Source organism: Tachyglossus aculeatus, chromosome 10 (genome assembly GCF_015852505.1).
Source record: "Tachyglossus aculeatus isolate mTacAcu1 chromosome 10, mTacAcu1.pri, whole genome shotgun sequence".
NCBI lineage: Eukaryota > Metazoa > Chordata > Mammalia > Monotremata > Tachyglossidae > Tachyglossus > Tachyglossus aculeatus.
The window spans coordinates 56,692,543-56,710,961 of record NC_052075.1 but is presented as its reverse complement, the minus strand read 5'-3'; the positions used below and the strand labels follow the sequence as shown (position 1 = coordinate 56,710,961).

Below are 18,419 nucleotides of genomic sequence, written 5' to 3'. Positions count from 1 at the left end.
AGCAAGCAGTGTGTGTGTGTGATGATAATTATGGTATCTGTTAGGTGCTTACTATGTGCCAGGCACTGTACTAAGCGCTGCAGTACACTCCCTTCTGCGTCGCCCTGGCTCGCTCCCTTTGTACAGATTTATTGCTCTATTGATTGCACTTGTCCATATTTACTATTCTATTCGTTTTGTTAGCGATGTGCATTTCTAGAGTGTGAGCCCACTGCTGGGTAGGGACCGTCCCTAGATGTTGCCGACTCGGACTTCCCAAGCGCTTAGTACAGTGCTCTGCACACGGTAAGCGCTCAATAAATACGATGGAATGAATGAATGAATTTAGCTTTAGGTCTCTTTGTTCCGACGACTTGCCACCCGTCCACATGTTTCGTTTTGCCGTCCGTCTCCCGCTTCTAGACTGTGAGCCTGCTGTTGGGGAGGGACCGGCTCTAGATGTTGCCCACTTGGACTTCCCAAGCACTTAGTGCAGTGCTCTGCACACAGTAGGCGCTCAATAAATACTACTGAATGACTGAGAATGAATGTTCTTCCCCCCTCCCCGCCCTTATGTCCCTAACTGTCATTTTATTCATTTGCATCGATGTCTGTCTCCCCCGTCCTCCCCCTCCAGACTGTGAGCTCACTGTGGGCAGGGAATGTCGCTGTCTATTGTATTGTACTCTCCGAAGCGCTTAGCACAGTGCTCTGCGTGCGGTAAGCGCTCAATGAATACGATCGAACGGATGGGTGAATGTGAAGGGGAGCAGGAGACGGGGCGCAGAGACATAAAGACGCCCCCCGCCCCGAACTTTATTCCCGGCAATGCCCTGCTACAATACCATTATGGGTAGGGACCGTCTCTAGATGTTGCCAACTTGTACTTCCCAAGCGCTCAGTACAGTGCTCTGCACACAGTAAGGGCTCAATAAATACAATTGATTGATTGATTGAAGACCCCCCAGCCCTTCGTCCCCTCCCCGCTCCTGGTCCCCTCTCTCCATCCCCCATCAGCTCAGTCGATCACCCGGTGGCATTTAATAACAATAACAATAATTTCGGTATTTATTAAGCACTTACTATGTGCAAAGCACTGTTCCAAGCGCTGGGGAGGATACAAGGTGATCAGGTTGTCCCCTGTGGGACTCACAATCTTAAGCCCCATTTTCCAGATGAGGTAACTGAGGCGCAGAGAAGTGAAGTGACTTGCCCAAAGTCACCCAGCTGTCTCCCTCTTTCAGACTGTGAGCCCACTGTTGGGTAGGGCCCGTCTCTATATGTTGCCATCTTGTACTTCCCAAGCGCTTAGTCCAGCGCTCTGCACACAGTAAGCGCTCAATCAATACGATTGATTGATTGATTGATTGAAGTGACTCGCCCAGAGTCACCCAGCTGACAAGCGGCAGAGCCGGGATTTGAACCCGCGACCTCTGACCCCCAAGCCCGGGCTCTTTCCACTGAGCCACGCTACTGTGTGCAGGGCGAGTCCAGTAGGCTGGAGTTGTCGGACAAGACCCTAGCCCGCCAGGAGCTCACAGGTCGGAGGGGGCAGCCGCTCAAGCATCATTCATTCGGTGGTATTTATTGAGTGCTCGTGGTGCGCAGAGCGCTGTACTGAGCGCTGGTGGGAGTACACGCAGGACTCCTCTCCTGGCAATAAATATAAGTCAGGCGGGCCCTTCACCGGGAGGTCCCCCGGCCGGAGGGGATGGGGAGAGCCTTGGCTCCCTGCCGCCCACCCCAGCCCACCCCGGCGCCCCCTCAGCTGGAGGGTCCCGGCGGGCAGACGGAGGGACTGTCGGGGCCCGCCGGGCTGGGGACGGGCTGACCCTTCCGGTCCACGCACCAACAGGGGCCTCGACGCTGTCCCGTGGAAGATTTACACTGCGGAGAGACGGAGACAGAGACGGTTGCAGGGGGGCGGACGCAGAGACGGAGACAAGGACGCCGTCGGAGGGATGGAGGCGACCTGAGGGGGACAGGGGCCGTCTGAGGGGCAGAGTCGGAGGCCGGCCGCTCCAGAGCCGGTGAGTCCGTCGATCGCGTTTACTGAGCACCTACGGGGTGCAGGGCACTGGACTACTGTTCTTGGGAGAGGACAATACAACAGTAATGATAACAAAGTCCCAAGAGAGGCAGTGGCAGAGACATATTGGTAACTGATGATCAGGCCAAAAGTTCTCACTCTGGGCTTCCAGGCTGTCCATCCCCTGGCCCCTTCTTCCCTCCTCACCTCCCTTCTGTCCTTCTCCAGCCCAGCCCGCACCCTCCGCTCCTCTGCCGCCGCTCACCTCCTCATTCAGTCATTCATTCGTATTTATTGAGCGCTTACGGTGTGCAGAGCACTGGACTAAGCGCTTGGGAAGTCCAAGTTGGCAACATCTAGAGACGGTCCCTACCCAACAGTGGGCTCACAGTCTAGAAGAGGGCCTCGTTCTGGCCCGTCCCGCCGCCGTCGACCCCCGGCCCCCATCCTCCCCCTGGCCTGGAATGCCCTCCCTCCACACATTCATTCATTCATTCATTCAATCGTATTTATTGAGCGCTTACTGTGTGCAGAGCACTGGACTAAGCGCTTGGGAAGTCCAAGTTGGCAACATTATAGAGATGGTCCCTACCCAACAGCGGGCTCACAGTCTAGGAGGGGGAGACGGACGACAAAACAAAACATATTCACAAAATAAAATAAATAGAATAAATATGCACAAAGAAAATAAATACATAAATAGAGTAATAAATACGTAGAAACGTATATACATCCGCCAAGCTGGCTCTCGTCCTGCCTTCAAAGCCCTACTGAGAGCTCACCTCCTCCGGGAGGCCTTCCCACACTCAGCCCCCTCCTTCCTCTCCCCATCCCCCCTGCCTTACCTCCTTCCCCTCCCCACAGCCCCTGTATAGATGTTTGTACAGATTTATTACTCTACTTATTTTACTTGTACAGATTTACTATTCTATTTTATTTTGTGAATATGTTTTGTTTTGTCATCTGTCTTCCCCCTCTAGACTGTGAGCCCGCCGTTGGGTAGGGACCGTCTCTAGATGTTGCCGACTTGGACTTCCCAAGCGCTTAGTACAGTGCTCTGCACACAGTAGGTGCACAGTAAATACGATTGAATGAATGAATGAATGAACTGACTCCCTGCTTCTAGACTGTTAGCTCACTGTGGGCAGGGAATGTCACTGTTTCTAGTTGTATTGTATTCATTCATTCATTCATTCAATCGTATTTATTGAGCGCTTACTGTGTGCAGAGCACTGGACTAAGCGCTTGGGAAGTCCAAGATGGCAACATCTAGAGACGGTCCCTACCCAACAGTGGGCTCACAGCCTAGAAGGGGGAGACAGAGAACAAAGCGAAACATATTAACAAAATAAAATAAATAGAATAAATAATATGTACAAAGCGTTGAGTATAGTGCTTTGCCCACAGTAAATGCTCAATATGACTGAATGAATGACAGAGAGAAACACTCCTACAGAGACAGAGAATAATATTATTATTAGTAGTAATAATAATAATAATAATAATAACAATAATAATGGCATTTGCTAAGTGCTGACTATGTGCAAAGCGCTGACTGAATGAATGACAGAGCGAAACACTCCTACGGAGACAGAGAATAATATCATTATTATTATTAATAATAGTAATAATAATGATGGCATTTGTTAAGCGCTTACTAGGTGCAAAGCGCTGACTGAATGAATGACAGAGAGAAACACTCCTACAGAGACAGAGAATAATATCATCATCATTATTAATAATAATAATAAAGATGATGGCATTTGTTAAGCACTTACTAGGTGCAAAGCGCCGACTGAATGAATGACAGAGAGAAACACTCCTACAGAGACAGAGAATAATATCATCATTATTATTAATAATAATAATAATAAAGATGATGGCATTTGTTAAGCGCTTACTAGGTGCAAAGCACTGACTGAATGAATGACAGAGAGAAACACTCCTACAGAGACAGAGAATATCATCATTATTATTCATAATAATAATAAAGATGACGGCATTTGTTAAGTGCTTACTAGGTGCAAAGCGCCGACTGAATGAATGACAGAGAGAAACACTTCTACAGAGACAGAGAATAATATCATCATTATTATTAATAATAATAATAAAGATGATGGCATTTGTTAAGCGCTTACTAGGTGCAAAGCGCTGACTGAATGAATGACAGAGAGAAACACTCCGACAGAGACAGAGAATAATATCATCATTATTATTAATAATAATAATAAAGATGATGGCATTTGTTAAGCGCTTACTAGGTGCAAAGCGCTGACTGAATGAATGACAGAGAGAAACACTCCTACAGAGACAGAGAATAATATCATCATTATTATTAATAATAATAATAAAGATGATGGCATTTGTTAAGCGCTTACTAGGTGCAAAACACTGACAGAATGAATGACAGAGAGAAACACTCCGACAGAGACAGAGAATAATATCATCATTATTATTAATAATAATAATAAAGATGATGGCATTTGTTTAGCGCTTGCTATGTGCAAAGCACTGTTCTAAGGCTGGGGGGGATACAAGGTGATCTGGTTGTCCCACGGGGGGCTCACAGTCTTCATCCCCATTTTCCAGATGAGGTCGCTGAGGCTCAGAGAAGCTCCCAAAGTCACCCAGCTGACAACTGGCGGAGCCGGGATTTGAACCCGCAACCTCCGACTCCCAAGCCCGGGCTCTTTCCACTGAGCCACGCCGCTTCTCCGATTCATTCAGTCACTCATTCGATCACGTTTACTGAGTGCAGAGAATTCATTCATTCATTCATTCATTCAATCGCATTTATTGAGCGCTTACTGTGTGCAGAGCACTGTACTAAGCGCTTGGGAAGTCCAAGTTGGCAACATACAGAGATGGTCCTTACCCAACAATGGGCTCACAGTCTAGAAGGGGGAGACGGACGACAAAACAAAACATGCGGATGGGTGTCAAGTCGTCAGAACAAATAGAATTAACGCTAAATGCACATCATGAACAAAATAAATAGAATAGTAAATATGGACAAGTAAAATAAATAGAGTAATAAATCCGTACATACATATATACAGGTGCCGTGGGGAGGGGAAGGAGGAGAGGAAAAAGCAGCGTGGCTCAGTGGAAAGGGCACGGGCTTTGGAGTCAGAGGTTGTGGGTTCAAATCCCTGCTCCGCCACTTGTCAGCTGTGTGACTTTGGGCCAGTCACTTCACTTCTCCGGGCCTCAGTTCCCTCATCTGCAAAATGGGGGTTGACTGAAGGCATCAGAGAGTGGCAGAGACAGTCCAACAGAGGCAGGCAGAGAGATACGCTCGTACTCAGGGAGAGACTGAGACCATCGGAGAGAGACCGAGATAGCTAAGAGGCAGAGACGGCCCAAGAGGTACACGATTACAGAGACAGTCAATCAATCAATCAATCAATCGTATTTAATCAGTCGGAGAGAGAGAGACAAAGTTCAAAGACTAGAAGCGAGCTGTGGGCAGGGAATGTGTCTCTTACATGGTACTCTCCCAAGTACTCTCCCTGTATATATGTATACATGCTTGTCCATATTTATTACTCTATTTATTTATTTATTTATTTTGCTCATACATATCTATTCTATTTATTTTATTTTGTTAGTATGCTCGGTTTTGTTCTCTGTTTCCCCCCTTTAGACTGTGAGCCCACTGTTGGGTAGAGACTGTCTCTAGATGTTGCCAACTTGGACTTCCCAAGCGCTTCGTACAGTGCTCTGCACACAGTAAGCACTCAAAAAATATGATTGATTGATTGATTGATTGCTCAGTGCAGTGCTCTGCATGCTGTAAGTATTCAGGAAATATGATCGATTGATTAAGAATAATAATAATGATGGCAGAGATATATTGATATGTGACTCCCCCCTTCTAGACTGTGAGCCCGCTGTTGGGTAGGGACCGCGTCTCTATATGTTGCAAACTTGTACTTCCCAAGCGCTTAGTACAGTGCTCTGCACACAGTAAGCGCTCAATAAATACGATTGAATGAATGAATTGTTGGACTGTACCAAGGATGTATTCATCCCCATTTTCCAGATGAGGTAACTGAGGCTCAGAGAAGTGAAGTGACTTGCCCAAGGTCGCACAGCAGACATGTGGCGGAGCCAGGATTTCGAACCCACCACCTCTGACCTCCCAAAGCTGGGCTTTTCCACCGAGCCATGCTTCTTCTCTATTAAGCACTTACTATGTGCAAAGCACCGCTCCAATGCGCTGGGGAGGTTACAAGGCGATCAGGTTGTCCGGGGGGCGGGGGGGGGGGGGGGGCTCACAGTCTTCTTGGGGGGGTGGATACAAGGTGATCCGGTTGTCCCACGGAGGGCTCACAGTCTTCATCCCCATTTTCCAGATGAGGTTGCTGAGGCTCAGAGAAGCGACGTGACTCGCCCAAAGTCACCCAGCTGACAACTGGCGGAGCTGGGATTTGAACCCGCGACCTCCGACTCCCAAGACCATCGGAGAGAGACAGAGATAGCTAAGAGGCAGAGACGGGCCAAGAGATACATGATTACAGAGACAATCGTAGAGAGAGAGACAAAGTTCAAAGACTAGAAGCGAGCTGTGGGCAGGGAATGTGTCTGCTATATGATACTCTCCCAAAAGTACTCTCCCTGTATATATGTTTGTACATATTTATTACTCTATTTATTCATTTATTTTGCTTGTACATATCTATTCTATTTATTTTATTTTGTTAGTATGTTTGGTTTTGTTCTCTGTCTCCCCCTTTTAGACTGTGAGCCCACTGTTGGGTAGGGACTGTCTCTAGATGTTGCCAACTTGGACTTCCCAAGCGCTTCGTACAGTGCTCTGCACACAGTAAGCGCTCAAAAAATACGATTGATTGATTGACTGATTGATTGCTCAGTGCAGTGCTCTGCATGCTGTAAGTATTCAGGAAATATGATCAATTGATCAAGAATAATAATAATGATGGCAGAGACATACTGATATCTGACTCCCCCCTTCTAGACTGTGAGCCCGCTGTTGGGTAGGGACCGCGTCTCTATATGTTGCAAACTTGTACTTCCCAAGTGCTTAGTACAGTGCTCTGTACACAGTAAGCGCTCAATAAATACGATTGAATGAATGAATTGTTGTACTGTACCAAGGATGTATTCATCCCCATTTTCCAGATGAGGTAACTGAGGCTCAGAGAAGTGAAGTGACTTGCCCAAGGTCGCACAGCAGACATGTGGCGGAGCCAGGATTCGAACCCACCACCTCTGACTCCAAAGCCTGGGCTCTTTCCACCGAGCCATGCTGCTTCTCTATTAAGCGCTTACTATGTGCAAAGCACCGCTCAAAGCGCTGGGGAGGTTACAAGGCGATCAGGTTGTCCCACGGGGGGCTCCCAGTCTTCATCCCCACTTTACAGATGAGGGAACTGAGGCCCAGAGAATAATGATAATGATGGCATTTATTAAGTGCTTACTATGTACAAAGCACTGTTCTAAGCGCTGGGGAGGTCACAAGGCGATCAAGTTGTCCCACTGGGGGCTTACAGTCTTAATCCCCGTTTTACAGATGAGGGAACTGAGGCCCAGAGAAGTGAAGTGACTTGCCCAAAGTCACCCGGCTGACAGTTGGCAGAGCCGGGATTTGAACCCGTGACCTCTGACTCCAAAGCCCGGGCTCTGAAAGAGAATTCCTCATTCTCTCTCTTTCCCTTCTTTCTCTCACTTTTTCCTCTCTTTCCCCTCTTTCTGTCTCTCTTTCCCTTCTCTCTCTACCCCTTCTCTTTCTGTCTCTTTCCCTCTTTCCTTTCTTTCTCTCTCTTTCCCTTCTGTCTCTCCCCCTTCTCTCTCTTTCCCTCTTTCCTTTCTTTCTCTCTCTTTCCCTTCTGTCTCTCCCCCTTCTCTCTTTCCCTCTTTCCTTTCCTCTCTCCCCCTTCTCTCTCTTTCCCTCTTTCCTTTCCTCTCTCCCCCTTCTCTCTCTTTCCCTCTTTCCTTTCTCTCTCTTTCCCTTCTCTCTCTCCCCCTTCTCTCTTTCCCTCTTTCTCTCTCTCCCTCTTTCCCTTCTCTCTCCTTCCCTCTTTCCTTTCTCTCTCTCACCTTTTCTCTCTTTCCCTCTTTCCTTTCTCTCTCTCCCCCTTCTCTCTCCTTCCCTCTTTCCTTTCTCTCTTTCCCTTCTCTCTCTCCCCCTTCTCTCTTTCCCTCTTTCTCTCTCTCCCTCTTTCCCTTCTCTCTCTGTCTCTCTCTTTCTCTTCTCTCTCTCCCTTTTCTCTTTCTCGCTTTTTCCCTTCTCTCTCTCTTTCCCTTCTCTCTCTGTCTCTCTCTTCCCCTTTCTCTTCTCTCTCTCCCTTTTCTCCGTCTCTTTCTCACTTTTTCCCTTTAATAGCTCTTTAAAGGGGGCTCTTTAATGGGGATGAAGACTGTGAGCCCCCGGTGGGACAACCTGATCACCTTGTAACCTCCCCAGTGCTTAGAACAGTGCTTTGCACATAATAAGCGCTTAATAAATGCCATCATTATTATTATTATTCACTGTGCCTCAGTGACCTCATCTGTCAAATGGGGATTCATTCATTCATTCAATCGCATTTATTGAGCGCTTACTGTGCGCAGAGCACCGTACTAAGCGCTTGGGAAGTACAAGCTGGCAACATATAGAGATGATCCCTACCCGACGACAGGCTCACAGGCTAGAAGGGGGAGACAGACAACAAAACCAAACATGTGGACAGGTGTCAAGTCGTCAGAACAATCAATCAGTCAATCAATCAATCGTATTTATTGAGCGCTTACTATGTGCAGAGCACTGTACTAAGCGCTTGGGAAGTACAAATTGGCATCACATAGAGACAGTCCCTACCCGATAGTGGGCTCACAGTCTAAAAGGGGGAGACAGAGAACAGAACCAAACATACCAACAAAATAATATAAGTAGGATAGAAATGTACAAGTAAAATAAATAAATAAATAAATAAACAGAGTAATAAATATGTACAACCATATATACATATATACAGGTGCTGTGGGGGAAGGGAAGGAGGTAAGACGGGGATGGAGAGGGGGACGAGGGGGAGAGGAAAGAAGGGGCTCAGTCTGGGAAGGCCTCCTGGAGGAGGGTGAGCTCTCAGCAGGGCCTTGAAGGGAGGAAGAGAGCGAGCTTGGCGGATGGGCAGAGGGAGGGCATTCCAGGCCCGGGGGGATGACGTGGGGCCGGGGGTCGATGGCGGGACAGGCGAGAGCGAGGTACAGTGAGGAGATTAGTGGTGGAGGAGCGGAGGGTGCGGGCTGGGCTGGAGAAGGAGAGAAGGGAGGTGAGGTAGGAGGGGGCGAGGTGATGGAGAGTCTTGAAGCCCAGGGTGAGGAGTTTCTGCCTGATGCGCAGATTGATCGGTAGCCATTGGAGGTTTTTGAGGAGGGGAGTGATATGTCCAGAGCGTTTCTGGACAAAGATAATCCGGGCAGCAGCATGAAGTATGGATTGAAGTGGAGAGAGACACGAGGATGGGAGATCAGAGAGAAGGCTAGTGCAGTAGTCCAGACGGGATAGGATGAGAGCTTGAATGAGCAGGGTAGCGGTTTGGATGGAGAGGAAAGGGCGGATCTTGGCAATGTTGCGGAGCTGAGACCGGCAGGTAGAATTAGCTAAATAAATAGAATTAACGCTAAATGCACATCATTAACAAAATAAATAGAATAGTAAATATGGAAAAGTAAAATAAATGAAGACTGTGAGCCCCCGGTTGGACAACCTGATCACCTTGTAACCTCCCCAGTGCTTAGAACAGTGCTTTGCACATAGTAAGCACTTAAATGCTATCGTTATTATTATTATTATTATTATTATTATTATTATTATTATTAATCAAAAACTTGGTTGAGCCAGGGGGAAAAACAGAGATAGTCACCGATGGAGGTTGAGAGAGAAAAGACCAAGGAAGTTTAAGGCCCAAAGACCCCCAGAGACCTCCAGAGGGGCAGAGACAGTCAGAGAGACACAGAGAGAGATCCAGGAGGCCGAGAGAAGGGGAGAGGGGGAAAACTGAGTTAGGGGGCCAAGACAGCGAGAGGCAGATGGGAGGGCGGGCCTCAGTTTCCCTCTCCTGCGAGAGGGGTGGGGTGGGGGGGAGGGGGCGTCTGGGATATGCCTGCAGTTGTAAGAGAAGGTTTAAGTAATAAAAATTGTGATTATTACTACTAGTAATAATCATGGCATTTCATACAGTGCTAAGCGCTTAGTACAGTGCTCTGCACAAAGTAAGTGCTCAATAAATACGATTGAATGAATGAATTTGTTAGGCGCTTCCTATGGGCCTGGCGCTCTAATATGTACATCACCTGTATATATGTATATATGCTTGTACATATTTACTACTCTATTTATTTTACTTGTACATATTTATTCTATTTATTTTATTTTGTGAATATGTTTGGTTTTGTCATCCGTCTCCCCCTCCTAGACTGTGAGCCCGCTGTTGGGTAGGGACCGTCTCTAGATGTTGCCAACTAGGACTTCCCAAGTGCTTGGTCCAGTGCTCTGCACACAGTAAGCGCTCAATAAATATGATTGAATGAATGAATATGTATATCACCTGTATATATGTTTGTACATATTTATTGCTCTATTTATGTATTTACTTGTCATATTTATTCTATTTATTTTATTTTGTTAATATGTTTTGTTTTGTCGTCCCTCTCCCCCTTCTAGGCTGTGAGCCCGCTGTTGGGTAGGGACCGTCTCTAGATGTTGCCAACTTGGACTTCCCAAGCACTTAGTCCAGTGCTCTGCACACAGTAAGTGCTCAATAAATACGATTGAAGGAATGAATGAATGAATGAATGAATGAATGAATGGGGGGGTCAGGGGTCGCAGGCCCAGGCCTGGAGCGGGATGGAGGATAGGGATGGGGGTGGGATGGGGGTGGGATGGGGATGGGGAGGGGTGGATGGGGGGGTCCTGTCCTGACCTGTCTCCGACGGTAGTGTCCTCGGTGGTCGCAGTTGGGGATGTAGAGGTCTCCCCCACGGAAGACAGCGGCCTGGAGCCGGCGCAGCACTGCGTCCAGGTGGCGGCGGCAGGGACCCTGAGTGGGGGGGACAGGGATGGGGGGCCCCGGGGGGGGGCTGGGACCTGGGGGGGGGGCGGGGCCGGGGGGAGGGGGCCGAAGGGGGCTGGGGGCTTGACATCTGGGGGTGGGGAAGGGGGCTGGGGGCTTGACACCTGGGGGAAGGGAAGGGGGCTGGGGGCTTGACACCTGGGTGGGGAGGGGAAGGGGGCTGGGGGCTTGACATCTGGGGGAAGGGAAGGGGGCTGGGGGCTTGACACCTGGGTCGAGAGGGGGCTGGGGGCTTGACACCTGGGGGAGGGATCTGGGGGCCCAGGACTTGGGGGAAGGGGCTGGGAGCCTGACAGACACCTGGGGGAAGGGAAGGGGGCTGGGGGCTTGACACCTGGGTGGGGACGGGGCTGGGGGCTTGACATCTGGGGGAGGGAGAGGGGGCTGGGGGCTTCACACCTGGGGGAGGGAGAGGGGGATGGGGGCTTGACACCTGGGAGAGGGAGAGGGGGCTGGGGGCTTGACACCTGGGGGAAGGGAAGGGGGCTGGGGGCTTGACACCTGGGTGGGGAGGGGGCTGGGGGCCCGGGACTTGGGGGAAGGGGCTGGGAGCTGGACACCTGGGGGAGGGAGAGAGGGCTGGGAGCTGGACACCTGGGGGAGGGAGAGAGGGCTGGGAGCTGGACACTTGGGGGAAGGGAGAGAGGGCTGGGAGCTGGACACCTGGGGGAAGGGAAGGGGGCTGGGGGCTTGACACCTGGGTGGGAAGGGGGCTGGGGGCCCGGGACTTGGGGGAAGGGGCTGGGAGCTGGACACCTGGGGGAGGGAGGGGGCTGGGAGCTGGATACTTGGCGGAAGGGAAGGGGGCTGGGGGCTTGACACCCTGAGAAGGAGGTGGGGACTTAGGGCCCGGGACTTGGGGGAGGGGAGGGGGCTAGGGTCCTGGGAAATACGATTGATTGATTGAACTGGGGGAGAGGAATTGGTCTGGGGGCCTAAACAACTGGGGGAGGGGGGGGGGGAGGGCTGGGGGCTCAGGAATTAGGGGAAGGGGAGGGGGTTGAGTGGTCGACACCTGGAACAGCTGGAGGACGAGGAGGAGGAGGGGGCTGGGGGCTGGGGGAGGGGGTTGGATCCCCCCGGCAACCCTGGAAAGAAGTAGGGGAGGGCCTCCTGGGTTGGGCAGGCGAGGCGAGGGGCTGGGGTCTTCTCAGGTCCCCCCAAACTCAGAGTCTCATGGAGGGGAGGGGGCTCCGACCGTCCCTGGGGGGTGGGGACCCCAGAGCCCGAGATCCATCGTAAGGGCCGCTTTGTGGGGGGAGGGTCGCACCCACCATCTCGGGGTCCTTGTCCCCCGCAGTCCCCGCTCCTGCTCCCTCCCCTGCGGGGGCCGCCTCCCGGGCCCGCTCTCCTCCCTCGTCCTGAGGTCCGGTGGGGTCGGGCCCCTCTCCTGCGGACAGCCGGGCGGGGGGCGGGGGTCAGGGGTCAGAGGTCACGGCCGGGACACACACACACACACACACACACACACACACACACACACACACACACACACCCCCGCCCCCCGAATCCCCCATCCATCCATCCATCCATCCATGCATCCCCCCATCCATCCTCCCACCCTCGGTCCCCGGGCCGCGGTGGGAGGCGGGCGGGCGGCCAGGAGGGGGCGCGCGCAGCCCGGGCCCGGGCCCGGGGGCGGGGGGGGGCGGGGGAAGGAATCTGTGTCCCTGCCCTGACCCCCCCTCCTCCTCCCCCCCTCCATCGCATCCCATCCCTTCCCATCGCATCCCATCCCTTCCCATCCCAACCCAGCCGGTGACTCACCCGACACGGGCCCAAAAACCCTGCCGCCTCAGTCCCCCGGGCCCCGCTCCTGTTTATTTTCCGGTGGGGGAGAGGGGGGAGACCCCCGTGGGGACCCCAAAACAAACTCTTTTTCTGGCTTCTTATTACGCCGTTGTCCTTCCACTCCTCCTCCCCTTCCTCCCCCTCTCTTCTCCCCTCCTCCTCTTCCTCTCCTCCTCCTTTCCTCCCCTCCTCTTCTCCTTTTCTCTTCTTCTTCCTCTCCTCCTCCCCTTCCTCTCTTCTCCTCCTCCTCCTCTTCTCTCTTCTTCTTCCTCTTCTCCTCCCCCCTTCCTGTCCTCCTGCCCTTCCTCTCCTCCTCTTCTTCTCCTTCTCCTCTTCTCCTCCCCCTCCTCTCCTCCTCTTCTCTCCTCTTCTTCCTCTCCTCCTTCTCCTCCTCTCCTTCTTCCTCTCCTCCTTCTCCTCCTCTCCTTCTTCCTTTCCTCCTCCCCCTCCTCTCTTCTCTCCTCTTCTTCTCCTCCTCCTCTCCTCCTCCCCCTCCTCTCCTCCTCCTCCTCTTCTTCTTCCTCTCCTCCTCCCCCTCCTCTCCTCCTCTTCTATCCTCTTCTTCCTCTCCTCCTCTTCTCCTTTTCTCTTCTTCCTCTCCTCCTCCTCCCTTCCTCTTCTCCTCTTCTTCCTCTCCTCCTCTTCTTCCTCTCCTCCTCCTCTTCTTCTTCTCCTTCTCTTCTCCTTCTCCTCCTCTTCTTCTTCCTTTCCTCCTCCCCCTCCTCTCCTCCTCTTCTCTCCTCTTCTTTTCTCATCTTCTTCCTCTCCTCCTCCCCCCTTCCTCTCCTCCTCCTCTCTTCCTCTCCTCCTCCCCTTCCTCCCCTCCTCTTCTCCTCTCCTCTTCTTCCTCTCCTCCTCCCCTTCCTCACCTCCTCTTCTCCTCTCCTCTTCTTCCTCTCCTCCTCTTCCTCCTCTTCTTCCTCTCCTCCTTCCCTTCCTCCTCCTCCTCTTCTCTTCCTCTTCTCCTCCACCTGCATCTTGGAAATCTCTTCCTGTCTAACGCCCCGCGTCCCTCTGACCCCGGTGACCTCTCCCGCAGCGCCCCCCCCACCAGACTCCCCCCAGTCCGGGTCCCCGGCCCTTCTCCTCTGGGATCTCAAAGCGCAGAATGGCCCTATTGGGGCAGAGAGTGGGCAGCGGGGGGGAGCAGACTAGCGGGCCCAGGCAGGGGGAGAAGCCCACCCGCAGCCCCCTCCTCAGCCCGTTGCCCACCTCCCCTGCTCCCACCCCTCCTACAGGGGCGCCAGGGCCGTATGGCCGCTGGCCGTGCCCAGGGTGGGGCATCTCGCCCTGCCCAGTGTTGGCACCCCGGTGCCCCCCACCTTGACTCACTCCTGCGCCCCACCCTCTGAGTCACCCCAGCCCCCCCCCCCCCGGCCCCCTCTGCCGGCCGGCCCCCGGGCCGGGGGTGGGGTGGAGGAGAGGGAAGGCCCTCGCCCCGACCCCTGACCCCTGACCCCTCGCCTCCCCCCCTCCCCCCGACCCCCTGGCTCCCCGCGGGATTCCCTGGCCCGGATAGCGGGTAGCGGCTCCAAAGGCCTCTCGTTCGTTCTGCAAACGCTCAGAAGTTGTGCCGGCTCGTCCCCAGTCCCCCACCCACGCCCTCCAACAGGAAAAACTGGGAGCTCGAAATCCTGGACTACTTTCTCCTCCCCCCAATATCCCCTTCCCCTCCTCACTTCCTCTCTTTCTTTTCCTTCTCACCCTCATCCTCTTCCTCATCTTCTTCCTCCTCCTTCCCTTCCCCCCTCCTCCGCTTCCTCCTTTTCCACCTCATCTTCTTCCTCCTCCCCTTCCCCATTCCCCCTCCTCCTCCTTTTCCACCTCATAATAATAGTAATAATTTTGGCATTTTTTAAGCGCTTACTATGTGCCAAGCACTGTTCTAAGCGCTGGGGTAGATACAAGGTCATCAGGCCGGACACAGCCCATGTCCCTCAGGGGGCTCACAATCTTGATCCCCATTTTCCAGATGAGGGAACTGAGGCCCAGAGAAGTGAAGTGACTTGCCCGAGGTCCCAGAGCAGACATGGGGCGGAGCCGGGATCAGAACTGACGACCTCTGACTCCCAGGCCTGTGGTCTTTCCACTAGACCATGCTGCTTCTCTTCCTCATCTTCTTCCTCCTCTCCTTCCCCTCCCCCCTCCTCATCTTCTTCCTCCTCTCCTTCCCTTCCTCCCTCCTCCTCTTCCTCCTCCTCTCCTTCCCCACTCCCCCTCCTCCTCTTCCTCCTTTTCCAGCCCATCTTCCTCCTCCCCTTCCCCCCTCCCTCTTTTTCCACCCCACCTTCCTCCTCCTCCCCTTCCCCACTCCCATTCCTCCCCTTCCTCCATTTCCACCTCCTCTTCCTCCTCCCCTTCCCTCTTCCTCCTTTTCCACCCCATCTTCTCCTCCTCCTCCTCCCCTTCCCCACTCCCCTTCTTCCTCCTTTTCCACCTCCTCTTCCTCCTGCCTCCTCTCCCTCCTCTTCCCCCCACCTTCCTCCTCCTCCTCCCCTCCTCTTCCACTCCACCTTCCTCCTCCTCCTCCCCCTCCTCTTCCACCCCACCTTCCTCCTCCTCCTCCCCTTCCCCACTCCCCCTCCTCCTCTCCCTCCTCCTCTCCCTCCTCTTCCACCCCACCTTGCTCCTCCTCCCCTTCCCCACTCCTCCTCCTCCTCTCCCTCCTCTTCCACCCCACCTCCTCCTCCCCCCTTCCCCACTCCCCCTGCCTCCTCTCCCTCCTCTCCCCCCCCACCTTCCCCACTCCCCCTGCCTCCTCTCCCTCCTCTCCCCCCCCACCTCCCCCACTCCCCCTCCTCCCCTTCCCCCCACCCCACCTTCCTCCCCCTCCTCCCCCCCCCTCCCCCTCACCTGGCGGCGGGGCGGGCGCCCCCCTGTCCCCGGGCTGGCAGCGGCCCCGGCCGAGGAGCAGGGCCCGGAGCGGCGCCCCGTCGCGGGGCGGGGGCCGGCACTGCAGGCCGGGCCCGCAGCTGGCGGTGTAGACCCCGCAGGGCTGGCCCAGCCTCCGCGGGCCCCCGCCGTCGCCCGCTTCGTCGCCCGGCCGGCAGCCCCCCGACGGCGGCGGGGCCCCCTGCCCGCAGGCCGGCCGCGGGGACAGCGGGGCCAGCGGGGCCAGCGGGGCCGCCAGGGCCAGGGGGAGCAGAAGGACCCACGGCGGGGGCATGACACCGGGACCGGGACCGGGAGCGGGACCACGAGGAGCAGGACCGGGAGCAGCGGGAGGAGAGGAGGATGTCCCGGGAGGAGGATGTCCCGGGAGGAGGATGCCCCGGGAGGAGGAAGAAGAGGAGGATGAGGGCGTCCCGGCCGGCCCGCAGCCGCCCAGAGACAGCCCCCGTCTCTGCCGGCCTGTGGCCGCCCCACGCCTTAAGAACCAGGTGAAGGGGGGCGGGGGGCCGGGGCATCCCCCTCCTGGGTCCACCCTCCTCGCCCTCCTCCTCCTCCTCTCCCCCTCCTCCCCATCTCTGTTTATTTCCCATTAAAGAGAATTCCTCATTCTCTCTCTTTCCTCTCTTTCCCCTCTCTCTGTCTCTCTTTCCCCCCTCCCTCTACCCCTTCTCTTTCTGTCTCTTTCCCTTCCCTCTTTCTCTCTCTTTCCCTCTTTCCTTTCTGCCTCTTTCCCTTCTCTCTCTCCCCCTTCTCTCTTTCCCTCTTTCCTTTCTCTCTCTTTCCCTCTTTCCCTTCTTTCTCTATGTCTCTTTCCCTTTCTCTTCTCTCTCTCCCTTTTCTCGCTTTCTCACCTTTTCCCTTCTCTCTCCCTCCCTTCTCTCTCTTTCCCTGTTTCCCCTCTCTCCCCCTTCTCACTCTGCCTCTCTCTTTCCCTTCTCTCTCCCTTCTCCTCCTCCTCCTCTCCTCCTCCTCCCCATCTCTGTTTATTTCCCATTAAAGAGAATTCTTCATTCTCTCTCTTTCCTCTCTTTCCCCCGTCTCTTTTTCCCTTCTCTCTCTACCCCTTCTCTCTGTCTCTTCCCCTCTTTCCTTTCTCTCTTTCTCTCTCTTTCCCTTCTCTCTCTCCCCCTTCTCTCTCTTTCCCTCTTTCCTTTCTGTCTCTTTCCCTTCTCTCTCTCCCCCTTCTCCTCCCTTTCCCTCTTTCCTTTCTGTCTCTTTCCCTTCTCTCTCTCCCCCTTCTCCCTTTCCCCCTTTCCCTTCTCTGTCTCTCTTTCCCTCTTTCTCTTCTCTCTCTCCCTTTTCTCTCTCACTTTTTCCCTTCTCTCTCCCTCCCTTCTCTCTCCCTTCTCTCTCTTTCCCTCTTTCCCCCTTCTCTCTCTGCCTCTCTCTTTCCCTCTTTCCCCCTTCTCTCTCTGCCTCTCTCTTTCCCTTCTCTCTCCCTTCCCCTCCTCCTCCTTCTCTCCTCCTCCTCCCCATCTCTGTTTATTTCCCATTAAAGAGAATTCCTCATTCTCTCTCTTTCCCTTCTCTCTCTCCCTTCTCCTCCTCCTCCCCATCTCTGTTTATTTCCCATTAAAGAGAATTCCTCATTCTCTCTCTTTCCCTTCTTTCTCTCACTTTTTCCTCTCTTTTCCCTCTTTCTGTCTCTCTTTCCCTTCTCTCTCTACCCCTTCTCTTTCTGTCTCTTTTCCTCTTTCCCTTCTCTCTTTCCCTCTCTTTCCCTTCTGTCTCTCCCCCTTCTCTGTCTTTCCCTCTTTCCTTTCTCTCTTTCCCTTCTCTCTCTCCCCTTCTCTCTTTCCCTCTTTCCTTTCTCTCTCTTTCCCTTCTCTCTCTGTCTCTCTTTCCCTTTCTCTTCTCTCTCTCCCGTTTCTGTCTCTTTCTCACTTTTTCCCTTCTCTCTCTTTCCCTCATTCCCTTCTCTCTCTCCCCTTCTCTCTTTGCCTCTCTCTTTCCCTTCTCTCTCTCTTTCTCTTTCCCTTTCCCTTCTCTCTCTCCCCCTTCTCTCTCTGCCTCTCTGTTTCCCTTCTCTCTCTCCCACTTCTGTCTTTTTCTCTTCTCTCTCTCCCTTCTCTCTGTCTCTTTCTTTCCCTTTTTACCTTCTCTCCCCCTTCTCTCTCCTTCCCTTCTCTCTCTCTCTCTTTCCCTTCTCTCCCCCTTCTCTCTGTCGCTCTCTCCCTTCTCTCTCTCTTTCTCCTTCTCTCTCTCTCCTTCTCTCTGTCTCTTTCCCTTCTCTCCTTCTCTTTCTTTCCCTTCTCTGTCTCCCTTTTCCTTCTCTCTCGCTCTTTCCTTTCTCTGTCTGTGTCTCTCTTTCCCTTCTCTCTCTTTCTCTCCGCCCCTCTCCCACCCTGTCTGTCCCTCTCCGTTCCCGGGAAATCTGCCCGGAATTTGAGCCGATACCTGGGAACGGGGGCCGAGAGGACGGGAAGGGGAGAAAGGGGTCTCCTGCAGGGGTGTGGGGCTGAGGGAAGGAGAGGGCCAAATCCAAGGCGGAGGCTCGGGTGGGGGGGGGGGGGGACAAACAAATAATTGGGTCTGGGCAAGAACTAGGGGGAAGGTGGGGAGAGGCCCGAGACTGGTGGGAAAAAGCTGAGGGGCGATTTGAGGGTCCTGGGGGGCGGGGGGGGGGGGCGGCTGGATGGGGACAGAGAAGG

The 18,419-nt window shown here is 53.6% G+C and overlaps 1 protein-coding gene across 1 annotated transcript; it reads right to left on the bottom strand.

Annotated features, from left to right (window-relative positions):
* Positions 1 to 1,548: 1,548 nt before the first annotated feature.
* Positions 1,549 to 16,042, bottom strand: IGFBP6 (insulin like growth factor binding protein 6). The gene is made up of 4 exons (XM_038752131.1): positions 15,730 to 16,042; positions 12,360 to 12,472; positions 10,936 to 11,052; positions 1,549 to 1,866 (listed from the first exon to the last, which is right to left on the bottom strand). Exons 1-4 carry the CDS (start codon positions 16,040 to 16,042, stop codon positions 1,744 to 1,746), a joined length of 666 nt encoding a protein of 221 aa, XP_038608059.1. The 3' UTR covers positions 1,549 to 1,743.
* Between the last annotated feature and the right edge of the window lie 2,377 nt (positions 16,043 to 18,419).